The sequence below is a fragment of the Myxocyprinus asiaticus genome, chromosome 1 (assembly GCF_019703515.2).
Source record: "Myxocyprinus asiaticus isolate MX2 ecotype Aquarium Trade chromosome 1, UBuf_Myxa_2, whole genome shotgun sequence".
Classification (NCBI taxonomy): Eukaryota; Metazoa; Chordata; class Actinopteri; order Cypriniformes; family Catostomidae; genus Myxocyprinus; species Myxocyprinus asiaticus.
This window is the reverse complement of record NC_059344.1, coordinates 595,268-617,007: the sequence shown is the minus strand read 5'-3', so window position 1 is coordinate 617,007 and position 21,740 is coordinate 595,268. Positions and strand designations below refer to the sequence as shown.

Here is a 21,740-nt window from a genome sequence, read left to right as displayed (position 1 = left end):
ATTGTGTTTTGGCTTAGTTTGGTTGTGGTTTATTTCCATTGTGTTTTCAGCTTTTATTGCTTTGCTAATTTTGTTGTACTGTGCACCCCTGGGTCACCATATTTCTCTATTCGGTCTATTTCTCTGTCATATGACTTCAGAAGACTTCAAATTATGGCACAAAGCATATGGATAACTGTAATCATACTTTTATAATGCTTTTGTGTCCTGTTTTAAGCTTCAAAGCTCCCTATTCAGTTATTGCATGGGAAAACAGCATGAAAAATACATTAGCAATCATCATTATTAGCAAAACAGAAGATTGATCAACACAGCATTTAAGCACACAGGTGAGCAGAGTAGTCTGACTGGTGCTGGTGTATTCTGACACCTGTGGTTGTGATTTGCATGTTAACAATCTCCTCTGTGAGTTATGAGATCTGAGAGGAGAAACGGACTTCAGGCTTTGAGAAATGTGATGTGGTCACGAGGGGATCACAGATGACGGAGTCACGCGCTCGCTCGGCCGGTATTTAAAGCCGCTCACAACTCAAAACTGCAGGATTAATGCCGTTAAACGCTGCTCGAAGTTTCTTAGTTTGACTTCAGCTTGACCTAAGAAAATACCTTTTTTTTAGATGACGTTTTAGTTTTTAGGAGACTTTTCGGTTTTTTAAATTTTTTTATTTATTATTATTTCTCTGATTATTTCGGAGGTGATGCGGCGATTGTGTGGAGTGTTGATGCTCGGCTGCGCGCTGGTGCTCGTGCGCGCTCAGTTCCCGCGCGTGTGCGTGACGCCGGACGGTCTCAGGAGCGCGCAGTGCTGCCCGTCCCCGCTCGGTGTGGACAACGACCCATGCGGCGCGAGCTCCGGCCGCGGCCAGTGCGTGACCGTGAGCGCGGATGCGCGTTCACACGGGTCGCAGTACCCGTACGACGGGCGCGACGATCGCGAGCGCTGGCCGCTGCGCTTCTTCACGCGCGCGTGTCGGTGTAACGGGAACTACAGCGGGTTTGATTGCGGCCGCTGCAGACACGGATTCACCGGTGACGCGTGCGAGCGATCCGTGCCCGTGGGTCAGAGAAACTTACTGATCATACTAATGACTTATTAATTAACTGATGATTATTATTTCTAAACACTGACAGAGAGAGAGAGAGAGAGAGAGAGAGAGAGAGAGAGAGAGAGAGTGACAGACAGAAAGTGTGAGAGAGAGAGACAGACAGAGAGAAAGTGTGTGAGAGAGAGAGAGACAGAGAGAGCGATAGAGAGAGAGAGACAGACAGAGAGAGTGACGGACAGAAAGTGAGAGAGAGAGACAGATAGAGAAAGAGAGAGAGACACAAAGAGAGAGAGAGAGAGAGAGTGACAGACAGAGAGAGAGAGAGAGAGAGAGAGAGAGCCATAGAAAGAAACAGGGAGAGAGAGCTTTTTAATTATTCTTTAATCATTTTCTTTTTTGTCTTTCAGTTAGAAGAGAATAGGCTTTCTTAGAATATTTTAATTAACTGTTACATTTTTAAATTGTTTTTTTAAAAGCACATTTTATTCTTGTCTCAAGCTTTTGAATGTTTTCAAACTAAATACACTGAGATAAAAATCTAAAGACAAAAGAGACATTAAAACACTGAGAGACCAAAATAAATGAATTAAAGATGAATTCAAATACTGAGAGAGACTTTAATGTATTTGTGAATGTTTATGAGGTTTTATTTATTTATATGTGTAGTGTTTTCATTTCAATAAGGTCCTGTTTATGTCTCTCACGTCACTCTGAAACAATAATGTATTATGTTTATATGTTTGTATTTCAGTCAGAAGGAATGTGATGCAGCTGAGCGCGGAGGAGAAGCGCGCCTTCGTGAACGCGCTCGACCAGGCCAAGCGCGCGCCCCACCCGGACCTCGTGATCGCGACCCGCCGGTACGCAGAGATTTTCGGGCCGGACGGAAACACCGTTCAGTTTGAGAACATCAGCATCTATAACCTGTTCGTGTGGTCTCACTATTATTCGGTCAGTAAGACGTTCCTCGGGCCAGGGCAGGACAGCTTCGGCGGGGTGGACTTCAGTCACGAGGGTCCTGGGTTCGTCACCTGGCACCGGTACCATTTACTGCAGCTGGAGCGAGACATGCAGGTGCACGAGCTCAAGATCAATACTCAATTATCACATGAGTGGAGGGTGATAACAGCTCTATAATCGCAGCAATGGGAAAAACAGCACAGATTTCACCCTTTAGATGCAGAAAATGTTATTAAGTGTGAAATGAGCCCAGAACATCTCACACAACAGACGCCTGTTCTCATATCTGCTGAAGCCAGCACTTTCTGTTGGAATATCAGGAATAGTGTTTGCATAGTCAAGCATCACTATGACTAAAGCCACAGTGATTTAATCGTATGTATTACAAGTGTTTGTGCTCCAGACATGAATTAGTGGTTCCCAACCTTTTTTCAAGGGGACCCCTGTTTTAACATTCAAAATCCCAAACGTTATTTGTGAATTAACACGCTCAATGAAAACCACTAGCAATATGCACAAGTTTACATGTTCCTTGTAGCAGCAGCAAAATATCTGTAATCAGTCTGTTCACGTGAATATCAGTGCATCGAAATAACAAATGTTCAAATGTATTCATTTGACTTAACCTATAAAACTTGGAAATATAAAACGAATCATTTAAGAACATGAATATTGTGTGAAGGGATATTCACCTAATAAGTTATATATGTATTTATGATATTTACTGTGAGCTCTAGTCGAAAGATCCCAGAAGTTCTGGGGTATATTTTCATAGTTCAGGTTTTCCCAAAGGAAAAACTCCCTCTGAGGGTGTTTGGTGCTCTGATGGATCTTCAGCACGATATGAAGTTAAGTTGTTGGAAAAAGCGATATGCTTTTTTTACGTGATAATCCTATGATGATGTCATCTGAGTGTGTGGAACGTCGGAACCGGCACTGAATTTTGTTTGGGGGGGTCTATTCCAGAGAACACAAACATGAATGAATATCAGAGGTTATATCGAAAGAGTACAGTACAACTTACTGAAGTGCGTCATATCTCTTGTAATCGGCCAATCTGTTAATGTTGAAAACACATGGAGAATATCTCATGCTTGTCGGTTAGTGCTCAAGTCCTGGGGCACTCATTTGTGCGCCCAGTTTATTCATTCATGTTTCATTTGCTAGTCTTTCACTACAAATCACTCGCTGAATTCGCACTTTGTCCATTGCCTCAATGAAACCAAATTCAGTACAAATAAATCATAATAAATCCAAACAAATAATAATAAATAAAACCGAATAATTCCTCATTTTCTTTTTACCACTTACGTTGTGTTTTTCTGTTCTCCCTGACGCTTTGTCATAATCGTTGCTTTCATTTGGCTAGTTTCCCATTTGTTTGTTCTCATCGTTGCTCAGTACTGTACATAGAACAAGCAATTTTGCCGCATCTTTGAAAAAAACCTGCGTCCTTACCTACTCTCGCGAGATGTGCGCCTTAAAAACAGCCTATGTTAGACATACAGTACATCCTATCTCATAAACAATTAAATATGATTAAAATACTCAAAAATGGCCCAGTTTGATTGTGCTTTATTACAAACATAATTGTAACTTTTTCATTTAACCCTCAAAATAGAGAGAGCTTGGCAACCCACAGGTTGGGAACCGCTGCAAATCGTGTGTTGTTGAGGAGAGGTGTTCTGTTACTTTACTAAGAGATCACACTTACCATGATCACCTAAAAAAATCCCATAGACTTTCACTGAATGAGGCACTACTATCTAGCAACCACCCAGAACACCCTAGCAACCACCTAGCAATACCTTAGTAATTACCTAGAACACCCTAACAACCACTTGGCAACCACCCAGAACACCCTAACAACTATCTAGCAACACCATAATAACCGTGCAGAATACCCCAATAACCACCTTACATCCACTGAGCAACATCCTTAAACATCCAAGCAACGCCCTAGCAACCACCCAGAACACCCTAACAACCACCTTCCAACCACCAAAAACACCTTAGCAATTCCCTAACAACCACTCAGAATACACCAACAGCAACCAATCCACCACCAAAACACCCTGACAACAATTCAGAACACCCTAACAATGACCTAGCAACTACCCTGAACACCCTAACAGCCACCAAAAACACCTTAGCAATTCCCTAACAACCACCCATAATACCTCAACAGGCACCTAGCAACCCCCTAGCAACACCCTAACATCCACCTAGAACACACTTGCAACTACCTGACAACCACCTAGCAATGTCCTAGTAACTACCCAGAACACCATAACACCCCTTAGCAACCACCCAGAATACCTTAACAACCACCTATCATCCATCTAGAACACCCTAGCAACCACCTAGAAAAACAGCCTTGCAACGACCTAGAAACGCACCCTAGCAACCACCTAGCAACACACCTTAGCAACCACTTACAATGCACCCTAGCAACACCCCAACAACCAAGCAAAACACACAACCACCTAGCAATGCCTTAGCAACCACCCAGAACACACTTATAACTACCTAGTAACCACCCAGAACACCCTAGCAACCACCCAGCAATGTTTTAGCAACCTACTAGAACACTTTAACACCTACTTTGTAAACACACAGAACACCCTAACAACCACCTAGCAACCACCCAGAACACCCTAACAACCACCAAGCAACCATCCAGAACACCCAAACAACCACCTAGAAACCACCCAAAACACCCTAGCATGCCCTAACAACCACCTAGCAACCATCCAGAACACCCAAACAACCACCTAGAAACCACCCAAAACACCCTAGCATGCCCTAACAACCACCAAAACACTTTGGCAACCACATAATGTAAAAACTGTGATAATAAACATGTTGTCTGATCTGAAGAGGTTGTGTTTCTCTCAGGACATGTTAGGTGATCCGAGCTTCGCTCTTCCATACTGGAACTTTGCGATCGGCGGCAGTGAGTGTGATATCTGCACGGATGATCTGATAGGAGCACGCAGCACCTTCGACATGAACTCCATCAGCACAAACTCCGTCTTCTCCCAGTGGAGAGTCATATGTGAGAGTGTGGAGGAGTACGACACGCTAGGAACCATCTGCAACAGTGAGTCATTTTCATAGTTAACCCCAAATAGAGTTCTGTTGTTGCAAGCCCATATGACTTCCTTTTATGTGATGGTTACCTTGAATCTGTCTCTTTGAGGTTCGGAGAGCAGTCCGATCAGGAGAAATCCAGCCGGGAATGTTGCTCGTCCGATGGTGCAGCGACTGCCGGAGCCGCAGGATGTAGCGGCGTGTTTAGAGCTCAACGCGTTTGACACACCGCCGTTTTACTCCACGTCATCTGAGAGCTTCAGAAACACTATTGAGGGTGAGGCAAACAAGTTAGTTTTTCTGTCATGCTGGGCACTTTTATTGTTTTTATATTGAGCTACATATATTTATATATTCTATATTCATCCAGACATTATTTAGTTTGTTTATTACGCTGTTTTAAGCCAGCTGAGTCACACAGTGTAGCTGATTTCAGGTTTTACTAGTGTAACCTTGTTATTTATGTATGTGTTGTATTGTGTTTTTAGGTTACAGCGCCCCTCAAGGGAACTATGACCCTGTCGTGCGAAGTCTGCATAATCTGGCCCATCTGTTCCTGAACGGGACGGGTGGACAGACGCACCTGTCGCCCAATGACCCCATTTTCGTCCTGCTTCACACCTTCACTGACGCCATCTTTGATGAATGGCTGCGCAGACACAGTCCAGGTAAATCTGGTAAATCTCCTTCACTTTCCATGAGTACGCTATTATTTTTGTATTATTTTACTGCAATGTGCATTTCTTTATAGGCCTTGATCTTCTCAACTGTATCCAACAAATAAAGTCAAACAACAATGTTGTAGTTCAGACACAGTCTGTTGAATATTCAGTTCATTGTAATACGTCATTCTTAACCTAAAAAATAATAAATAAAAAATATTTACCTGTGTCCCACATTTGGCGTGCCCATCCACTTTTTCAGCCATCTGAGTTCCGGAAGTATTTCTCCCATTCAGTTTTTCCATAGGGATTTCATAAAATCCTTCAATAAAGAGTTGTGCACCATGAACCAAACCAACCAGCTCAGAGGTGAATTGATTAGAAGCAAAAAAAAAAAAAAAAGCATTTGATAACCAGACAAAAAGACAAAGATACAAGACTGTGCACTTACCATCTTTAAAGGGAATCAACTACAATCCCATGAAGCATTGTGAATGATGTAATCATATTCAGAGGTGGGTTGAGTAGCCAAAAACTGTACTCAAATAAAAGTACAATTACTTGAAATAATTACTCAAGTAGAAGTAAAAGTACTAACATAAATAATTACTTGAGTAAGAGTACGAAAGTGTACAATTAAAAGAGTACTCAAGTAGTGAGTAACTCGTTACTTTCACAAATGACATAATAGATATTAACTCCCCTATATTCCACTAAATAATACACATTTAACATGTATTACAGGATTATTATTATTATTATTATTATTATTAATGGAAATTCTGTCATCATTCACCATCATGTAGTTTCAAACCTGTATGACTTTCTTTCTTTCATGCAACACGAAGTAGATATTACACAGAATGTTTGCCTGAGTCACTATTTACTTTCAGTGAATATTTTATATATATATATATATATTGAAAGTGAATGGTGACCGAGACTGTCAGTCCCTAACATTCTGTTCAACATATTTTGTGTTCCACAAAATGCAAAGCGTCACACTGGTTTGGAACAACATGAGGGTAGGGAAATAATGATGGAATATTAAATTATGGCTGAGCTATCACTTTAAAGGGACAGTTCATCCAAAAATGAAAATTCTCTCATCATTTACTCACCCTCATGCCATCTCAGATGTGTATGACTTCCTTTCTTCTGCAGAACACAAATTAAGATTTTTAGAAGAATATTTCAGCTCTGTAGGCCAAAATTATGATGCTCCAAAAAGCACATAAAGGCAGCATAAAAGTAATCCATAAGACTCCAGTAGTTAAATCCATGTCTTCTGAAGTGATATTTACATTTTACATTTATGCATTTGGCAGATGCTTTTATCCAAAGCGACTTACAGTGCACTTATTACAGGGACAATCCCCCCGGAGGAATCTGGAGTTAAGCGTTTTGCTCAAGGACACAATGGTGATGTCTGTGGGGATCGAACCAGCAACCTTCTGATTATCAGTTATGTGCTTTAGCCCACAATGCCAACACCACTCATATGATAGGTGTGACAATATGCAGAGAAGAATGTGAATCACCAAAAACACAAAAAGAAGAATATGAAAGTGATCTGTTTCTTCATTTCTCATCCACACCTTTCACATCACTTCTGAAGATACTGATTTAACCACTGGAGTGATATGGATTACTTTTATGCTGACTTATGTGATTTTGTTTAGCTTTAAAATGTTGCCACCCATTCACTTGCATTGTATGGACCTACAGAGCTGAGAAATTCAGCAGATGAAAGAAAGTCATACACATCTGGGGTGGCATGAGGGTGAGTAAATAATGAGAATTGTAATTTTTGGGTGAACTATCCCTTTAAGGGCTCTTGTCAGATCTGGATGAATTTGTCAATAAGAGAGGTTTGGAAACATTTCTAGTAATTATTATAGTGAAAATATGAAAATGTCCCGCAAGGACATTATCACATTACAAACCAAAGCAAGATCATGCTTTATTAATGCCATCTTTCACTATTTCATAGTTTTAAAGTCCTGTGTGGATTCTTATTTCAGTGTAGTTACAGTTTTCAGTGTCGTAAGTATTTAGATCATTAGTTCTGTACAGTAGTACCGCCGCTCTCTAAATGCAGAGTACACAGTCTGCGTAGGGCACAACCCCAGTAGTGGAACACTCGCTGTGTCTGAAACCGCCCCCTATCCACTATATAGTGCACTATTATATGTTATTGTTAAAAATGAATTAGTTATTGTAACTATTTTTTTAAATGTATTTAATCAAACACTTTTTCTTTTCTTTTCTTTATGGGAAATATAAGTGTATTAATAGATACAAACCAACATTTTGTCCCAAACTAACTAGCTCTTACTGAGTGACATCTTAAACTTTGGAACGCTGTTACACGTTCTGGGGCAGTTATTACGTTGTTCCACAGACTTGGATTAGGGTTTTTCCAGAATCCCTGAACCAAGACTAAAGTTTTCAACTGGAACTCCTCCTAGAGCTTTAAAGCCTCATCCACACGCTTGGCTCTGACCTTCAGACCGTTCTGACTTGCCATGACTTTTCTAACTGATCTGACTTATGGTTTTTCCGTAACAGATGGCCAAACCTCAAATACAATGAATTTAAAATAAAGCAGCTCAGATAATATCTAGTTTGATCATTTTCTGATGGTTAATCACTTCCTTTCACGGACAGTTTGATGAATAAGAAAACAGTGACTTCATTTTTCAGGCTTACTTTCTTCTGCTGTCTGTCCAGTTTTGTTTGACTGAACTTCAGTATTTAATATTGTAGATTCTTCTGTGTACCCGCTGGAAAACGCCCCCATCGGTCACAACCGACAGTTCAACATGGTGCCGTTCTGGCCGCCGGTCACCAATGCAGAGATGTTTGTCACGGCGTCTGAGAACCTCGGTTACTCCTATGAGGTCCAGTGGCCTGGTGAGCATTATTATTAGTATTATTATTATGATACGTTTGCCTTGATTTGTCTTTGCTAGTTACTCTGTGTTCTGTTGGAATAGTTCGCCCAAAAATGACATTTCTGTCATGATTTATTACACTAACATTTTGTGTTCCTCTGTGTTTCTCTTTCTCAGCTCGTCCTCTCACGATGACTGAGATCATCACTGTTGCCGTGGTTGCTGGTCTTGTCTTGGTGGCGATTATTTTTGCCGCCACCACATGTGCCGTCCGCGCGCGGTCTTACGGGATGGAGGCCCGGCAGCCGTTGCTTGGAGACCAGTATCAGCGCTATGGCGACCACGAGAGACGCTCGGACAAAACACAGTCTGTAGTATAAACACTTCAGCTCCTGAACACTACATTAACTTATTTCTCATCTTGTTATCTAAAACTTTTTTTGGAGAGAGAGAGATAGATAAAATGGACTTTGACATACATAATTTTGTGATTCTAATAATGACCACTTCTTAGCAAAGTTGGCAATGAAAGGTGCTGTAAGCAGTTTTGTGGAATAAGACCCATAGAATATCGCTACTACACTCTTATCCAATCAGAAATGCTCTTTGCCTGTCAATCATTGTGCACCTTTGGGTTTGCAGCCATCGGATTGGCTGACATGTCTTCGGAGGGCGGGGCTTTTAAGGTGCAAGCACGATAGTTTCCATAAAAGATATTTACAAAGCATAATTGTATTTCATGTAATTGTTTTAAATGTGGATATCTAAAAGACTAAGATTCTAAAGAACTAAATAAACCACCACTAAACCGTTTCAAGTGTCGTTATTAAGTGTAATGTGTCTGTAATGTTGTCATTCACCGCAAGATGTCGCCGGTGTTTCACTGCTTTTCACCAGGACATGTTTGGGAGAAATGTCTTGTCTCGGTTACATCAAAGTGTATCATTGTGATCATTTTATTTTCTACTTTGGCTGAGTGAGAAAAGAAGGCAGAGATACAAACACCACAGCACATGAATTCACTTATATTCACAATGAACTGTGTGCATCAATCCGAGTTCAGTGTGAATAGTTGATGTCATTACTCATTCAACCGCTAGAGGCCGCCAATGTCACACATCACACCTCCTCCGCTTAGGTTTCTTGTCTGATGTTGAGAAACGTGTCTCAGAAATGATCGTAATGAGAGAAGGGCGTGCTGCGCGTGCGCTGGGGTGATTACGGTAATGAGCGGCTGATACCTGTGTGTGTGCGTGCACCGTCTCTCAGTCGAGAACGCGCTTCAGACTAGACCGGACCATCTGCTCGCTGTGAGTCCGGCTCTGCCGTTCAGAGGATCTGGAATCATTTCCTGTGAATTATTGATGATCGATGATGGACGAGCTGCCGGACTTCAGAGACGTGGAGAGTAAACTGGGCCGTAAAGTTCCGGAGAGTTTGATGCGTTCACTGACAGCCGGAGCTGAAGTCACGTGTTCAGAACCGCACAAACACACTGACGATCTGCACAGTAAAATCAGCTTTCTCAGACAACAGATGGTGAGTGTCAACACTGAATACTGTTCTTTGACGACAGTATTGATCTGGCATCTTTAAAACCCTCCAGACAAGAGAATGAGATGTTCTGAGAGCGGAGTCACACTTGCATTATTTTCGGTATTCGGTGCGATTGTGCTGTTCCGCCGGTTATTAGGGCTCATTACTGTGATTAACAGCACAACAGATGGTCTGAGCTGCTTCAGACAGAAGTCACTGAAGTGTGAATGTGTGTTTCTACAGGTGTTGGACAGGTGATAACACGTTTTAAAGGGCCAGTACAGACTGTCGATTTACCTGTAAACAAATGAAACAAAGATAAATAAACACAGAAGAAGCGGCTGTCACTGCACCAGCTTATTCAATAACATTATTACACCAAGTAACAAAAATCACAAATGTGTGTTCAGTGAGACACTTACAATGGAAGTCAATGGGGTCAATCTGTAAACATTAAAATAGTTTCAAAAGTATAGACACAAGACATAAACAATATGTGTGTTCACATGATTTTACTGTCATAAAATCACTTACTAACCGCATCTGTGGAAAGTTATAGACTATTTATTTTTATTATTACACTTATAATAATAATTATTATTTTTAACTTTCCTCAAGAAATCGTCTCAAAGCAATGCAACGAAGAAAATAACATAAATTAAAGAATTATCCATAAATAAACACTTAATTAGCCTTAATCAAAAAACTTTACCATTGAATGTTTTAACAAACATTTATTCAGTACAAAAGCACTCTTGCTTGTGATATATTGCTTAATTTGATTATTATTACAATCATTATTATTGTTTCGAGAGTGAGGATTACATTTTACCATACAGTTATAATATATTTCTTCAATTTCAGGTATTTAGCGTTTATGATGAATCGTGCTTTTATTTTGATGTGTATTTTTGACGGAAATTTAACTTCTCTGGATAAACAGTTCACTACATGGCTCAGTGTGATCGTTAAAGCACAAATGATGTGATTTCATGATATAAATTATATAAAAATAACACTTCAGGGTGGATTGGTGCTCTGCTCTGTCATCTCGTACAACATGAATGATTGTCACAGTCTGTGGAGTTTCCAGAGTATGAGCGGTCTGCTTCACAGAGTCAAATAAAGCTCACACACACTAAGATTGCAGCCTTTAGCGGTTTAATAATCACACCTGGACATGTCACGATTTTAATGTGATTAGTTGTGCATTTCAGTGTAAAAGGAGAACAGAGCACACGCTCAAATAATCCTGTGAGCATTAGAAAGCAGTCGTGTGTCAGTCGTACCGCGCGCTGCTACCGGATTGAGTTGGTGCTCGGTACTGGAGAGTCACTTTTTATTTTAGTACCGACTTGGTACCGAAGTACCGGTACTTTTGACAACACTAATGTATATCGACATACACAATGTACAAACCTTGCAAATCGCAGTTTTCTGCTTGGTATCGTGTTTTCTAAAGCCAAACCATTTATACACCACAGAAGGTGCACTTTTTCCTTCATAATCTCCTCTCATCTTCTCATTTTAATGAATCTGAGGAATGAGCAATCGCACCGCCTCACTCCATTTATCCCACAGAGTGCGGACGCGTTATGTGCTGTACACGATTCTCGTGTGGCAATTTTGTGTTACCGTGATAGAGACGATAATCCAAAATGTGTACCGGTTTATTATGTCTACTGGATATATGGCCCACCCCTACTTTATATCTTAATGTCCCACCTTTATGGCTTTTTATATAAAAAATAAAAAGATTATGCAGTACAATAATTTCACTTTAAAAACTGCTTTGATGATTGAGGATGATTTTACTGTGATAAAATCATTTACTAACTGCATCTGTGTAAACTTATAGACAATGTAATGTCAACAAACCCTTTAGTTTGAGTGCAAGACACAGAATCAACATTTTGAACAATATTGTGAACAGCAGCGGCTAGCGTTCGCAGTGTCTCGTTGCCTCCGTCTCAGGGAACCGAGGTTACGTACGTAACCGAGACGTTCCCTTACGACTCAGTACGCTTGACATTTATTTATTAACGCATATGGGGAGTGCCTTCTTACATGAGCTAGTTGAAATCTCTCTACAATAACGGCAGTATTCTAATATTGGCTATGCTGTTTGAGCCAGCGAGGGCGAGGAGCGTGCACGCGCCACTGACAGAGAGATGCTCCGCATCCTTACGAGGGTGGTCGAAGAGCTTCACCTCCCCCAGAGGAACCTGAACAGTCTCGCCTCGATGAATGGTTCCAGCAGTCGGACGACCTGAAAATGTCTGTCCACTGACGGTCCCCCTCCAACCTGACAGAGCTTGAGAGGATCTGCGGAGAAGAATGACAGAAAATCCCCAAATCCAGGCGTGCAAAGCTTGTCGCATCATACCCAAAAAGACTTGAGACTATAATCACTACCAAAGGGTCTGAATACTTTTGTCAATGTGATATTTCAGTTTTTTCTTTTTAATACATTTGCAAAGTTATCAAATATCTGGTTTTTGCTTTGTCATTATGGGGTATGGAGTGTAGATTGATGATAATTTCAAGCAAGGGTGTGAATACTTTCTGAATGCACTGTATGTCACCATTTTATTGTCATGTGACAAAAACACCTAAAACAGAGAGGACACCTGTTCAGTGTGAAGTGTGAAGTTTAAAAGGAAAAAACGAAACAATATTTTGACATTTTTTATGAAAAGGCACATTTTGTCCATGTCATGTGATGTAACCCTGTGAAAACGTCTAGATATAGTTGTGTGTGTGTGTGTGTGTGTGTGTGTGTGTTTTGCCTTGAATGTTTGAAAAGTTGTTTTAAATTAAAGATTAATTTGTGTGAACTGTAATGAGTTTTTTTATACCTTTTACTTGATGGTTACACCACATTTGTAGAACATTTTCTTTTATTAAACCAACATTGACACAAAGATTACATCTCTACAGACTTGACACATGTGTTTTAAACAAGCTTTTAAAAGATTTCTCATTTTCATCTTTTCGGACAAACTTATTTGCCAATGTCTCGGGTGTTTTGGGGCTGCTAGGGTATTATGGGAGGTTGCTTACTGGTGCAAGTGAAAAGAGTCCTGCACCCTCAAGCGCTCGAGTCCCTCTCTCAATTTAAGTCTGTGGGATTTATTTAGTTATTGGGACCCGGTGAATCCCTCAACAAGCAGCATGATTTGAGGGCTGATTCAATAGTAATAGTGCACATGAATGTTTCCTGACAGAAGAGATTCGGTGCGAGCTGATGTGATTGGTCGTGCTGCGTGTCATGGGTCAATGGCAAGTTTTGTGGTTAGTTCAGTGTGTGTTAGTGATTTAGTATGTGAAGTCTGTGACCTCTGGCTGAACACTGTTTCTCTGACTGTGATGAAAGACTAGAGAGGGCATTGTCAGGTCACCCTAAAACCGAGTGCGTGCACACACACACACACACTCACACACAGATTTATACATTATTTAAAGTACGCATCTCGTCCACACTAAGATTGCAGCCTTTAGAGGTTTAATAAATCACACTAGGACATGTCACGATTTTAATTTGATGAATTGTCCATTTCAGTGCAATGAGTAACAGAGCACGTGCTCAAAATGAGCATTTTATAGCTGTCATGTGTCAGTCATACTGCGCGCTGTACCGGATAGAGTCAGTACTACCGGTACTGCACAAACACTGGTATCGTTACATCTGTTTTATTTTAGTATCCGCTTTGTACCGAAGTACCGGTACTTTTGACAGCACTAATTATTAATAAGAATAACTCTTTGACCACTTATTGCATTTAGGACCAAATGTAATGTTGGCGGAGGGGAAGATTTTCAGTGCAGACTTAAAGAAATTTGAGTCGGTTTTACACACAATGCTCAATCATACGACTTCACAAGACTCTCTTGTCAAAGAACATTCATCTAAACATCTCCTTTTGTGTTCCATGAAAGTCTTAAACGACATGAGTAAATTATGTACATTTTTGGGTTGGGATTACGAGCGTTTCCTCTAAAACAGAGTTTGACTTCATGAATACACTGGCGCCTCAAGATATACAGTAGTTACCATGGAGAACAGTGGCAGTATTATGGTCTGCCCCTCCCCTGTCCACCCAATAGCAACTGCCACAGCAGGGGAAGAAGAAATAATTCATCAGACGGCACCGGCGTAAAGCACTGGCGGATATCAGCCAGAGACGAGTTCACGTTACTCGTGCGTGGCACAGCTCAACTCACTTGTGCTTTGCATGCTTGTGCTCATGTCTGACACAAATTTCATGCAAATGGTTTGCTGTTGGTGCTGTACAAAGCTCGCTTTATTTGCTTTCAGTTTCTAGTTGTTTTTAAAGGCTTTGAAATGATCGTTATTTCTTTGCGTCATTATTGTACTGCAGTATCTGACTGAAGGACTTGAAGGGTTTTTATTTGATTTGTTTTGTAGAGTCTTTCACAAACAGCTGCAGTCACCCGTGAAGATGGTCTGTGCTTTAATGCTTTGACTTCAGCTTCTTTTAAAGACTTCGTGGCCCCGCACAGACCGAAAGAAACGTTTCCTGTTTAAAGAGTACATTATAGTGTCATTCTGTGTCATCTCGTCCAGAGGTCTTCGGCTCAAACATTTGTTTTTATATCTTCTTTTTTTCAGGAGAAAGATAAACAAATGATGATGAAAGCCCAAATATTAAATCTCATGGATCATTGTTTACTGATTAATCCATTATTTTGAAGAGGAGGGTCAAAATGCCAATGATTTTAGAGCAAAACTACAGGTCACAAAAATAACCGTAGAAAGGTGTCAGTGTCATTATTTTATTTTTACACAGCGGTTGGTAGGTCTGTTACTAAAATCAGTTGACTTCAGCACCCCGTGTTGCACTAGAATCCAGAAATGGGGAAGAACAGTTTTTGGTGTTTTTCCATAGTTGGAGTGCATATAACTCCAGAAGTGCTAAAGATATCGTAATATCCTTTTATATTCTGATTCAGAACACACTTTCCCTTCAGTATCTTTGTCAAGGCCCTATATGGTTAAATCCCAGAGATATGAGGCTCTCAATGCGGCTTCACTCAGAAGTTGTTTAATTTTCAAAGGTCAAAAACCAAATGTGGGTCACGTGGTATGAAGCTAGTTTTTCTAGTCCAACCAAACAATGGTCTGAAATTCTACTTTGTTCTATGTACATAAGCATATTTTCAATTCGTTTGGTATTTCTGTGTACAGTCTGAAGAACTGCTGTCCTTAATACTGCTGTCATGACCATCACGTCAAGCATTTCAGAGAATATGTTCTTTATTATGTGTCATTACCAAACGCTTTGTGTCTGAGAATTTTAATTACACAATTTCTTTTCACATTCAGGATTCAAAGTTACTTTACTGCTAGTAAAATTGTTGGGTTGGCAAGACCAAGACTTGTCCAACTTTTATACAACTTGACTGAAAGATGTCATTACCATCACACATTACAGCTTCTTCCTCCAAGCAATCAGACTTTTGAACTCTCGATCGCTCGTGATACATATATCAGCACTTTATTAGCCTCTGACTGGACTCACATTTTATACTTCTCTTAATAACACACTGGCAACTGACTATCAACTGACAGCTGAATGTCAACACAACACTTCATATTTATTTCCACTGGGGGTACAGTGTATATTGTATATTATTAGGTGTATATTGTGTTGTGTAACAAGATGTGTAAACTGTTGTGTGTAAATCAGATGTTTATTGTAATTGTCATACTGCTATGTTGCTTGGAATTGTTTTAAAAATACCATTTAAAGGGATAGTTCACCCATAAATGAAAATTCTCTCATTATTTACTCTCCTTCATGATATCTCAGGTGTGTGTGACTTTCTTTCTTCAGCAGAACACATGTGAAGAAAAATAGAGAAATGTCTCTGCTCAGTAGGTCCTTAAAATGCAAGTGAATGGAGATTTCTCTTTTGAAGCTCCAAAAATCACAGACAGTCAGCAGAAACACCATCCATACGACTTTAGCGGTTCAATTAATGTCTTCTAAAGCGACACGATCACTTTTGGTGTGAAAAAAGATGAATATTTAAGTACTTTTTTTAACTCTAAATCATGCTTCTGGTCAGAAGTGGTATGTGTGTGTGTGTGAAGTAATCGCATTGGCATTTGAGACGTGAGAACTGACACACGTGTGACACACATGAAAGAGCAGCGCTGTTTACAAGTGAGAAAGAGGAACGCTGTCAGAAGCTTCATTGGTTTTGGTTTAGATGTGTATTTATCTGTTTCTTTACTCACAGTTGTGCATTTGTGTGCTTATCCTGGATGTGTCAACCGAGAGAAGAACGTGAGATTACGTCTGTATCATGACAATGCGAATATGTCACACGAGAGACCGCTTGAACTCCACCCTCTCCTGAAGTGTTGGATTATAGTTAAAAAGTACTTAAATATTCATCTTTTTTCACACCAAAAGTGATCGTGTCGCTTTAGAAGACATTAATTGAACCGCTAAAGTCGTATGGATGGTGTTTCTGCTGACTGTCTGTGATTTTTGGAGCTTCAAAAGAGAAATCTCCATTCACTTGCATTATAAGGACCTACTGAGCAGAGACATTTCTCTATTTTTCTTCAGATGTGTTCTGCTGAAGAAAGAAAGTCAAACACACCTGAGATATCATGAAGGAGAGTAAATAATGGGAGAATCCCCATTTATGGGTGAACTATCCCTTTAACTGAAGAGTCATCCATATACTGAACAACGACTTTAAACACAGCTCATCCAATCAGAATTTAGAGCCAGAACTGTTTAATAATATTGGTTTTGCTGTTTTGAGTATTTTGTTTTTAACTCAGGTTTTATATACTGGAATCCAAGACTTATTCACTTTGAGTAATGCTATCTTTTGGTTTGCGTCAAAAATAAAAAGAGAAAATAATACAATATTCATTTGGGAAGTATTTAATTTAACATAATAAAACAAACATTATATCTATTTAACCTTTTTTTGGGGGGGATTTCCAACTAAAATATATTGTGATGCATTCTGTGAAATAAACTCCATGTATAAAAGATTTTGGTCATACCGTCCACCACTAGATCAAATAGACTACAACAAGAGCATCTGAGAGTTTGCTGTAAAGTATTCTCATCCCAGCAGACAGGATGCTAGTTTCTTAGTTAATAAGAATATTACTGAGGAATGAACTGCTCAGTTAATTAGAGTGAGTGGGGGATTGTGTTTTCATTAATGATAGCTCCTTGGAGTTTACTAGTAATCTACCATGATTGCCTGTAATCCTTTTAATACCAAAGGAATGTTTGGGGTTCATTAAAAGTTAACCCTCTTATTTGTGGCATAATGTTGATTGCCAAAGAAAATGATTTTGGCTCGTCCCTCAGTAAACAAATAAAATAAATTGGTAACAGTAATGCACTTACAAAAGAAGTCTATGTGTCAAGCATTCTGACCAGTTTAAAATCAGAAATATGGAGCTCATATTTTTGTTCTGGTTACAAGAAATGTTCATTAAAAGAATGAATAAAGTTCTTCATGGACACTTGAGTTGGGACTACATTTCTTGGTGTATGAACGGCTAGTTATTTGACGTAATTCTTGATTTTTCTCTCTGTAACACGTTTGTTGCTGTATACTCGTGTTTAACATGAAAGTTAGCAGGTTTACCCACTGTACGTGGTCATGAATGGTGTCTGGATAACACGTGTAGTGTATACTTTCAAAACAGTGTGTATAGTAGCATGTATTTACCTCCATTACCTGGACCTCAAAAGAGTCGATAGAGCTAAACTTGTGTTGAACCCGGAACATTCCTTTAAAAGAGACTTGTTTTTTTGTAGTTTACAAAGTTTAAATTGACTCTCAACCTTTTTTCCTCAAACACAGGCTCATCTCCGTGCAATTGACGTCAAACTGATGCATCAGCTGCTGTCGATCAATGAGGGAATCGAGTCCATTCGCTGGGTCATGGAAGAGCGAGGGGGCGTGGCCAGCCTGGAGGGCAGCTTGACTGGAAGTTTGGGCAGCCTATCAGACAGCCAGGATGCCTCCCAGAATGGAAGCTGCAGTGACGGGTTGGATGGTATTTCAGTGGGCAGTTACCTGGATACGCTCGGGGAAGATGACTCCGATCGTATCTCGCCCAACGATCTGTCGGACGACTTCAGCGTGAAACCTGTTATCGACGAGGAGACGTTTAAGAAATCTCCTTTACGACCTCGTGTGGAAACGGATGAGTACTACTGCTTTGGATAACGCTAACCAGCGTTTGGATAAATGGAGACACTTCCTGAACCCTTGATCCCAAATTTCAATGAAAGACATAAACATAAATAGAGTAAAGGGAAATCCCAATTCTTAATTAACTGGTGATTTAGCTCAAGTTGCCGTTCTCGTTCTAATCAGCGAATGAGTCATGCAAAACATTTTTATTTTTTATAAGCCATCAATAGGTTTGACTTCCTAAACTCAATGTGTGTAGGGCAAGACAGGTCTCATTCCACTTCCTAGTTCCCTATGAAGTGAATCGGTAAGTTCTGAACATGAAATCGGCCACTGGCTAGCAGAGGTTGGCAATAGATTCTCTCTTCGTCTTGGTTGGTACAAAGAAAATGTAGGGGGGCAGTGATCCCCCGTAGACCCGGCCATGCTATCAAGGGCGCTGATCCACTTAACATTGAAACACTGATGACTCAGTTACATGCAAAATGATTATGAAGTTGCATATTAAATCATAGCTCAAACACAATTAAAACAAGACTGAACAGTTGAACTTGTGTTTAAATGGTTTTGGTTTGGCACACAGGTCCTTAAACTTGACCGTAAGATACATTTCCTGGACTGTACCCTGTGTGTGACCTTTGTAGCTTCCTTTTTTTTACAACACCAGTTGTCTTACATTTTGTTTAAATAACAAACATATTTTTGGCTTCCTAAGTTAAGAATTTGGTTATAGCAGATAGTTTGTCCTAAACATGACCTACAGTGAACCACAACGACTCCGTTACACTATGACTACATTCACACAGTAGCTAAATGTGTTAGTCACATTTCAGTTATGAATCTGCATTCTGTATCCGAAGTGACTACTTGAAGATTTATTGGTTAATGTGTACTAAATGGAACCAAAGTCAACTAGTTGTCCTGGGTAGAGGTAGACCGAGGTATTGGTTTTACCAATTAATCGGGGCCGATAGTTGCTTTTTGGGACTATTGGTTATTGGCAAATATCTCTGCTGATTGTGGCCGATTTTTTTTTTTTCTCTCTACTCGATAAACCATCTTTTTAAATATTATACAGTATATACAAAACACTTCATGGGGAATATACAGGCTATTAAAGCTTCATTTGGTAAATGCTTGCAGTACATATAGAGCATTTGTAACAGAGCAAAGTCTGTCAAAATAATAAGAGTCCTTGGTGTATTTCAGGCTTGTTTGCATTTAAAATGTATGTGTTATACACCAAAAATCTTAATTTGAACTTCCGCAGGACCCGATTAGATTTCTTGCGGCACGGGATGAAATTCCCAGTTGAAGATGGGAGCAAACGATACTTCCATAAGATGTGGACGGGAGCAGGCGGTCAGAATATAGCATGAAAAATCAGATGTAGCTATCTTTTTTTAGTTAAAATCCCAAATTTGGCAATATTTAGAGCAGACAGGCAGTCAGCGGGGCTTCAGAAGAATGGCAGAGCAAAGCACATCAAGTTTCATCAAAGGAAGTGAAACTCAGACTAGAAAATGGACAGTGTAATATTAAAAGCCAACCTTAAGTCAGATGGGCATCATGCCACGTGTCATTTAATAATAGCAATAACAGAAAAAGATTTGTGTACATTGGTTCGACACATGCACACTACAAGTGCTTTGTGATACGCTTTTAGCACAGTCGACTGTCTGCATGTCTAGAAAAACTAGGCTGCACTCGGACAATGCGCACATACCGCGCTGATGAGGAAATATGCATCACCTGCTAGGGGCGCAAGACGTACTGGGATCACCTTTAGATGATGAAAGCAGCTGGAGATGTGTGAAATGCTGAACAGTTTAAAATACAAATTAAATAGATAAAGATGGAAAAGAAGTTGTGGATAACAATAACTGTGTATTCATTCGTCTCCGGTCTGCTGAAATACATAAAACACTTTCAGAGTCACACTCGTTATAGTGGGGTTTTGAATCCCAAACGCTGACTGTGTGAACGTAGCCCTTGAAGCATTGGGATTGTATAACAGTAAAAAACACCATGAACAGGCTAGCTGGATGTGGCCTCTTTATAAGTCCTCAGACATACAAATCACATTTATTTCACGCGCTAAAGCTAACGTAGTAAATTCCTCTCATGTTTACGTCTTATTAATGTCAGCGTGTGCACTGCGCTATTTATAAACCTCTAGAAATGTACAGATTTATTGTGGTTTATTTGTGCATTATAATACAGAACTGTTCTGTGAAGTTTCTGAACACTTTGTGCGTTGAAGTGCAATTTCTGGATCTGCCAAAGATTTTTAATCTGTTGATGTCTTACTGGCACATATTTCAGATTTTGATTCTTCACAGTGCAATATTGAGATTTGAGTTTTTTTTTTTACTTGAATCTTTGATGTTTTAACGATTCCTTTAGTAATTTTTCTCTTTGTTCAAAAACCGTTTTGACATGAAACCTTGAAAATCTGTTTGTGACTGTAGTTGTTTGTGCTGCTATTTTAACTTTTGTTTGATCGTTTGCATAAGTGATTGCTCCTAATTTATTACCTTTGTTGTAAACTGTCTGAGGAAATGTCATCTAATACATTACAGGACTTATTCCTTGTATCTTTGGTCTTATTTTAAGCTTTTTTCAAAGTATTTTAACTTTGAAATGATGTGAAATAAACCAACTGGAAGGTTCAAGATCTCTAATTACTGAGGCATTTTTTAATGCAATACTCATGTTCAAATCCCATATTCAACTATTAGAAATGTTAAAGTATTAGCCTAACTTCATCTCGTGAGACCCCGCATCCACATGCGTGGACATTAATTTTTGGCTTCTCTATAAGCTAAGCTTAATTTTATTTTTTTTTAAAACCAACTGATCTCAGTTCAGGAGACTGTCATTAAAGGGTTAAACTTTCAGCGTTCCAAGTCATGTGACAAAACAACATGGTGCCAATCTCAGCCGAGTTTGTCTTTTGGAGAAACGGCAACATAACTACATCTGGTAAGAAACCAGTTTAAGTTTTTACATTAAAACCTGTTTGAGTTAAAAGAGCAGAGTCTCTAGTTTCATCTGATATGCCATTTTAAAAACTGCATCAATTTACCATGAAACGGCACGCTGTTAAACATGATGTTCACGTACGAGGACAATAGAACTAACTTTCCATAAAAATCCTACATTTACTGTACATTATCACACTGAGAATCAATAGGTTCATCCAAAAGCTGAAAAATGTTGATTTCAGAGGCTTTATATGGAGTTAGGATGAAAATAAGGTGCATTTCAAACTGTTCTGAGACCAGTGCAGACAGACAGCACACTGGAGGTTAAGTCATTCACTAAATAGGGAGCAA

The 21,740-nt window shown here is 39.6% G+C and overlaps 2 protein-coding genes across 2 annotated transcripts; both read left to right on the top strand.

Moving 5' to 3' along the window:
- Positions 1-563: 563 nt before the first annotated feature.
- On the top strand, positions 564-9,470 carry LOC127441827 (5,6-dihydroxyindole-2-carboxylic acid oxidase-like). The gene is made up of 7 exons (XM_051699367.1): positions 564-1,059; positions 1,798-2,120; positions 4,905-5,109; positions 5,209-5,376; positions 5,588-5,767; positions 8,531-8,677; positions 8,836-9,470. Exons 1-7 carry the CDS (start codon positions 699-701, stop codon positions 9,036-9,038), a joined length of 1,587 nt encoding a protein of 528 aa, XP_051555327.1. The 5' UTR covers positions 564-698; the 3' UTR covers positions 9,039-9,470.
- A 449-nt stretch (positions 9,471-9,919) lies between these two features.
- On the top strand, positions 9,920-21,507 carry LOC127442232 (leucine rich adaptor protein 1-like). The gene is made up of 2 exons (XM_051700112.1): positions 9,920-10,197; positions 18,067-21,507. Exons 1-2 carry the CDS (start codon positions 10,030-10,032, stop codon positions 18,433-18,435), a joined length of 537 nt encoding a protein of 178 aa, XP_051556072.1. The 5' UTR covers positions 9,920-10,029; the 3' UTR covers positions 18,436-21,507.
- Positions 21,508-21,740: the final 233 nt, after the last annotated feature.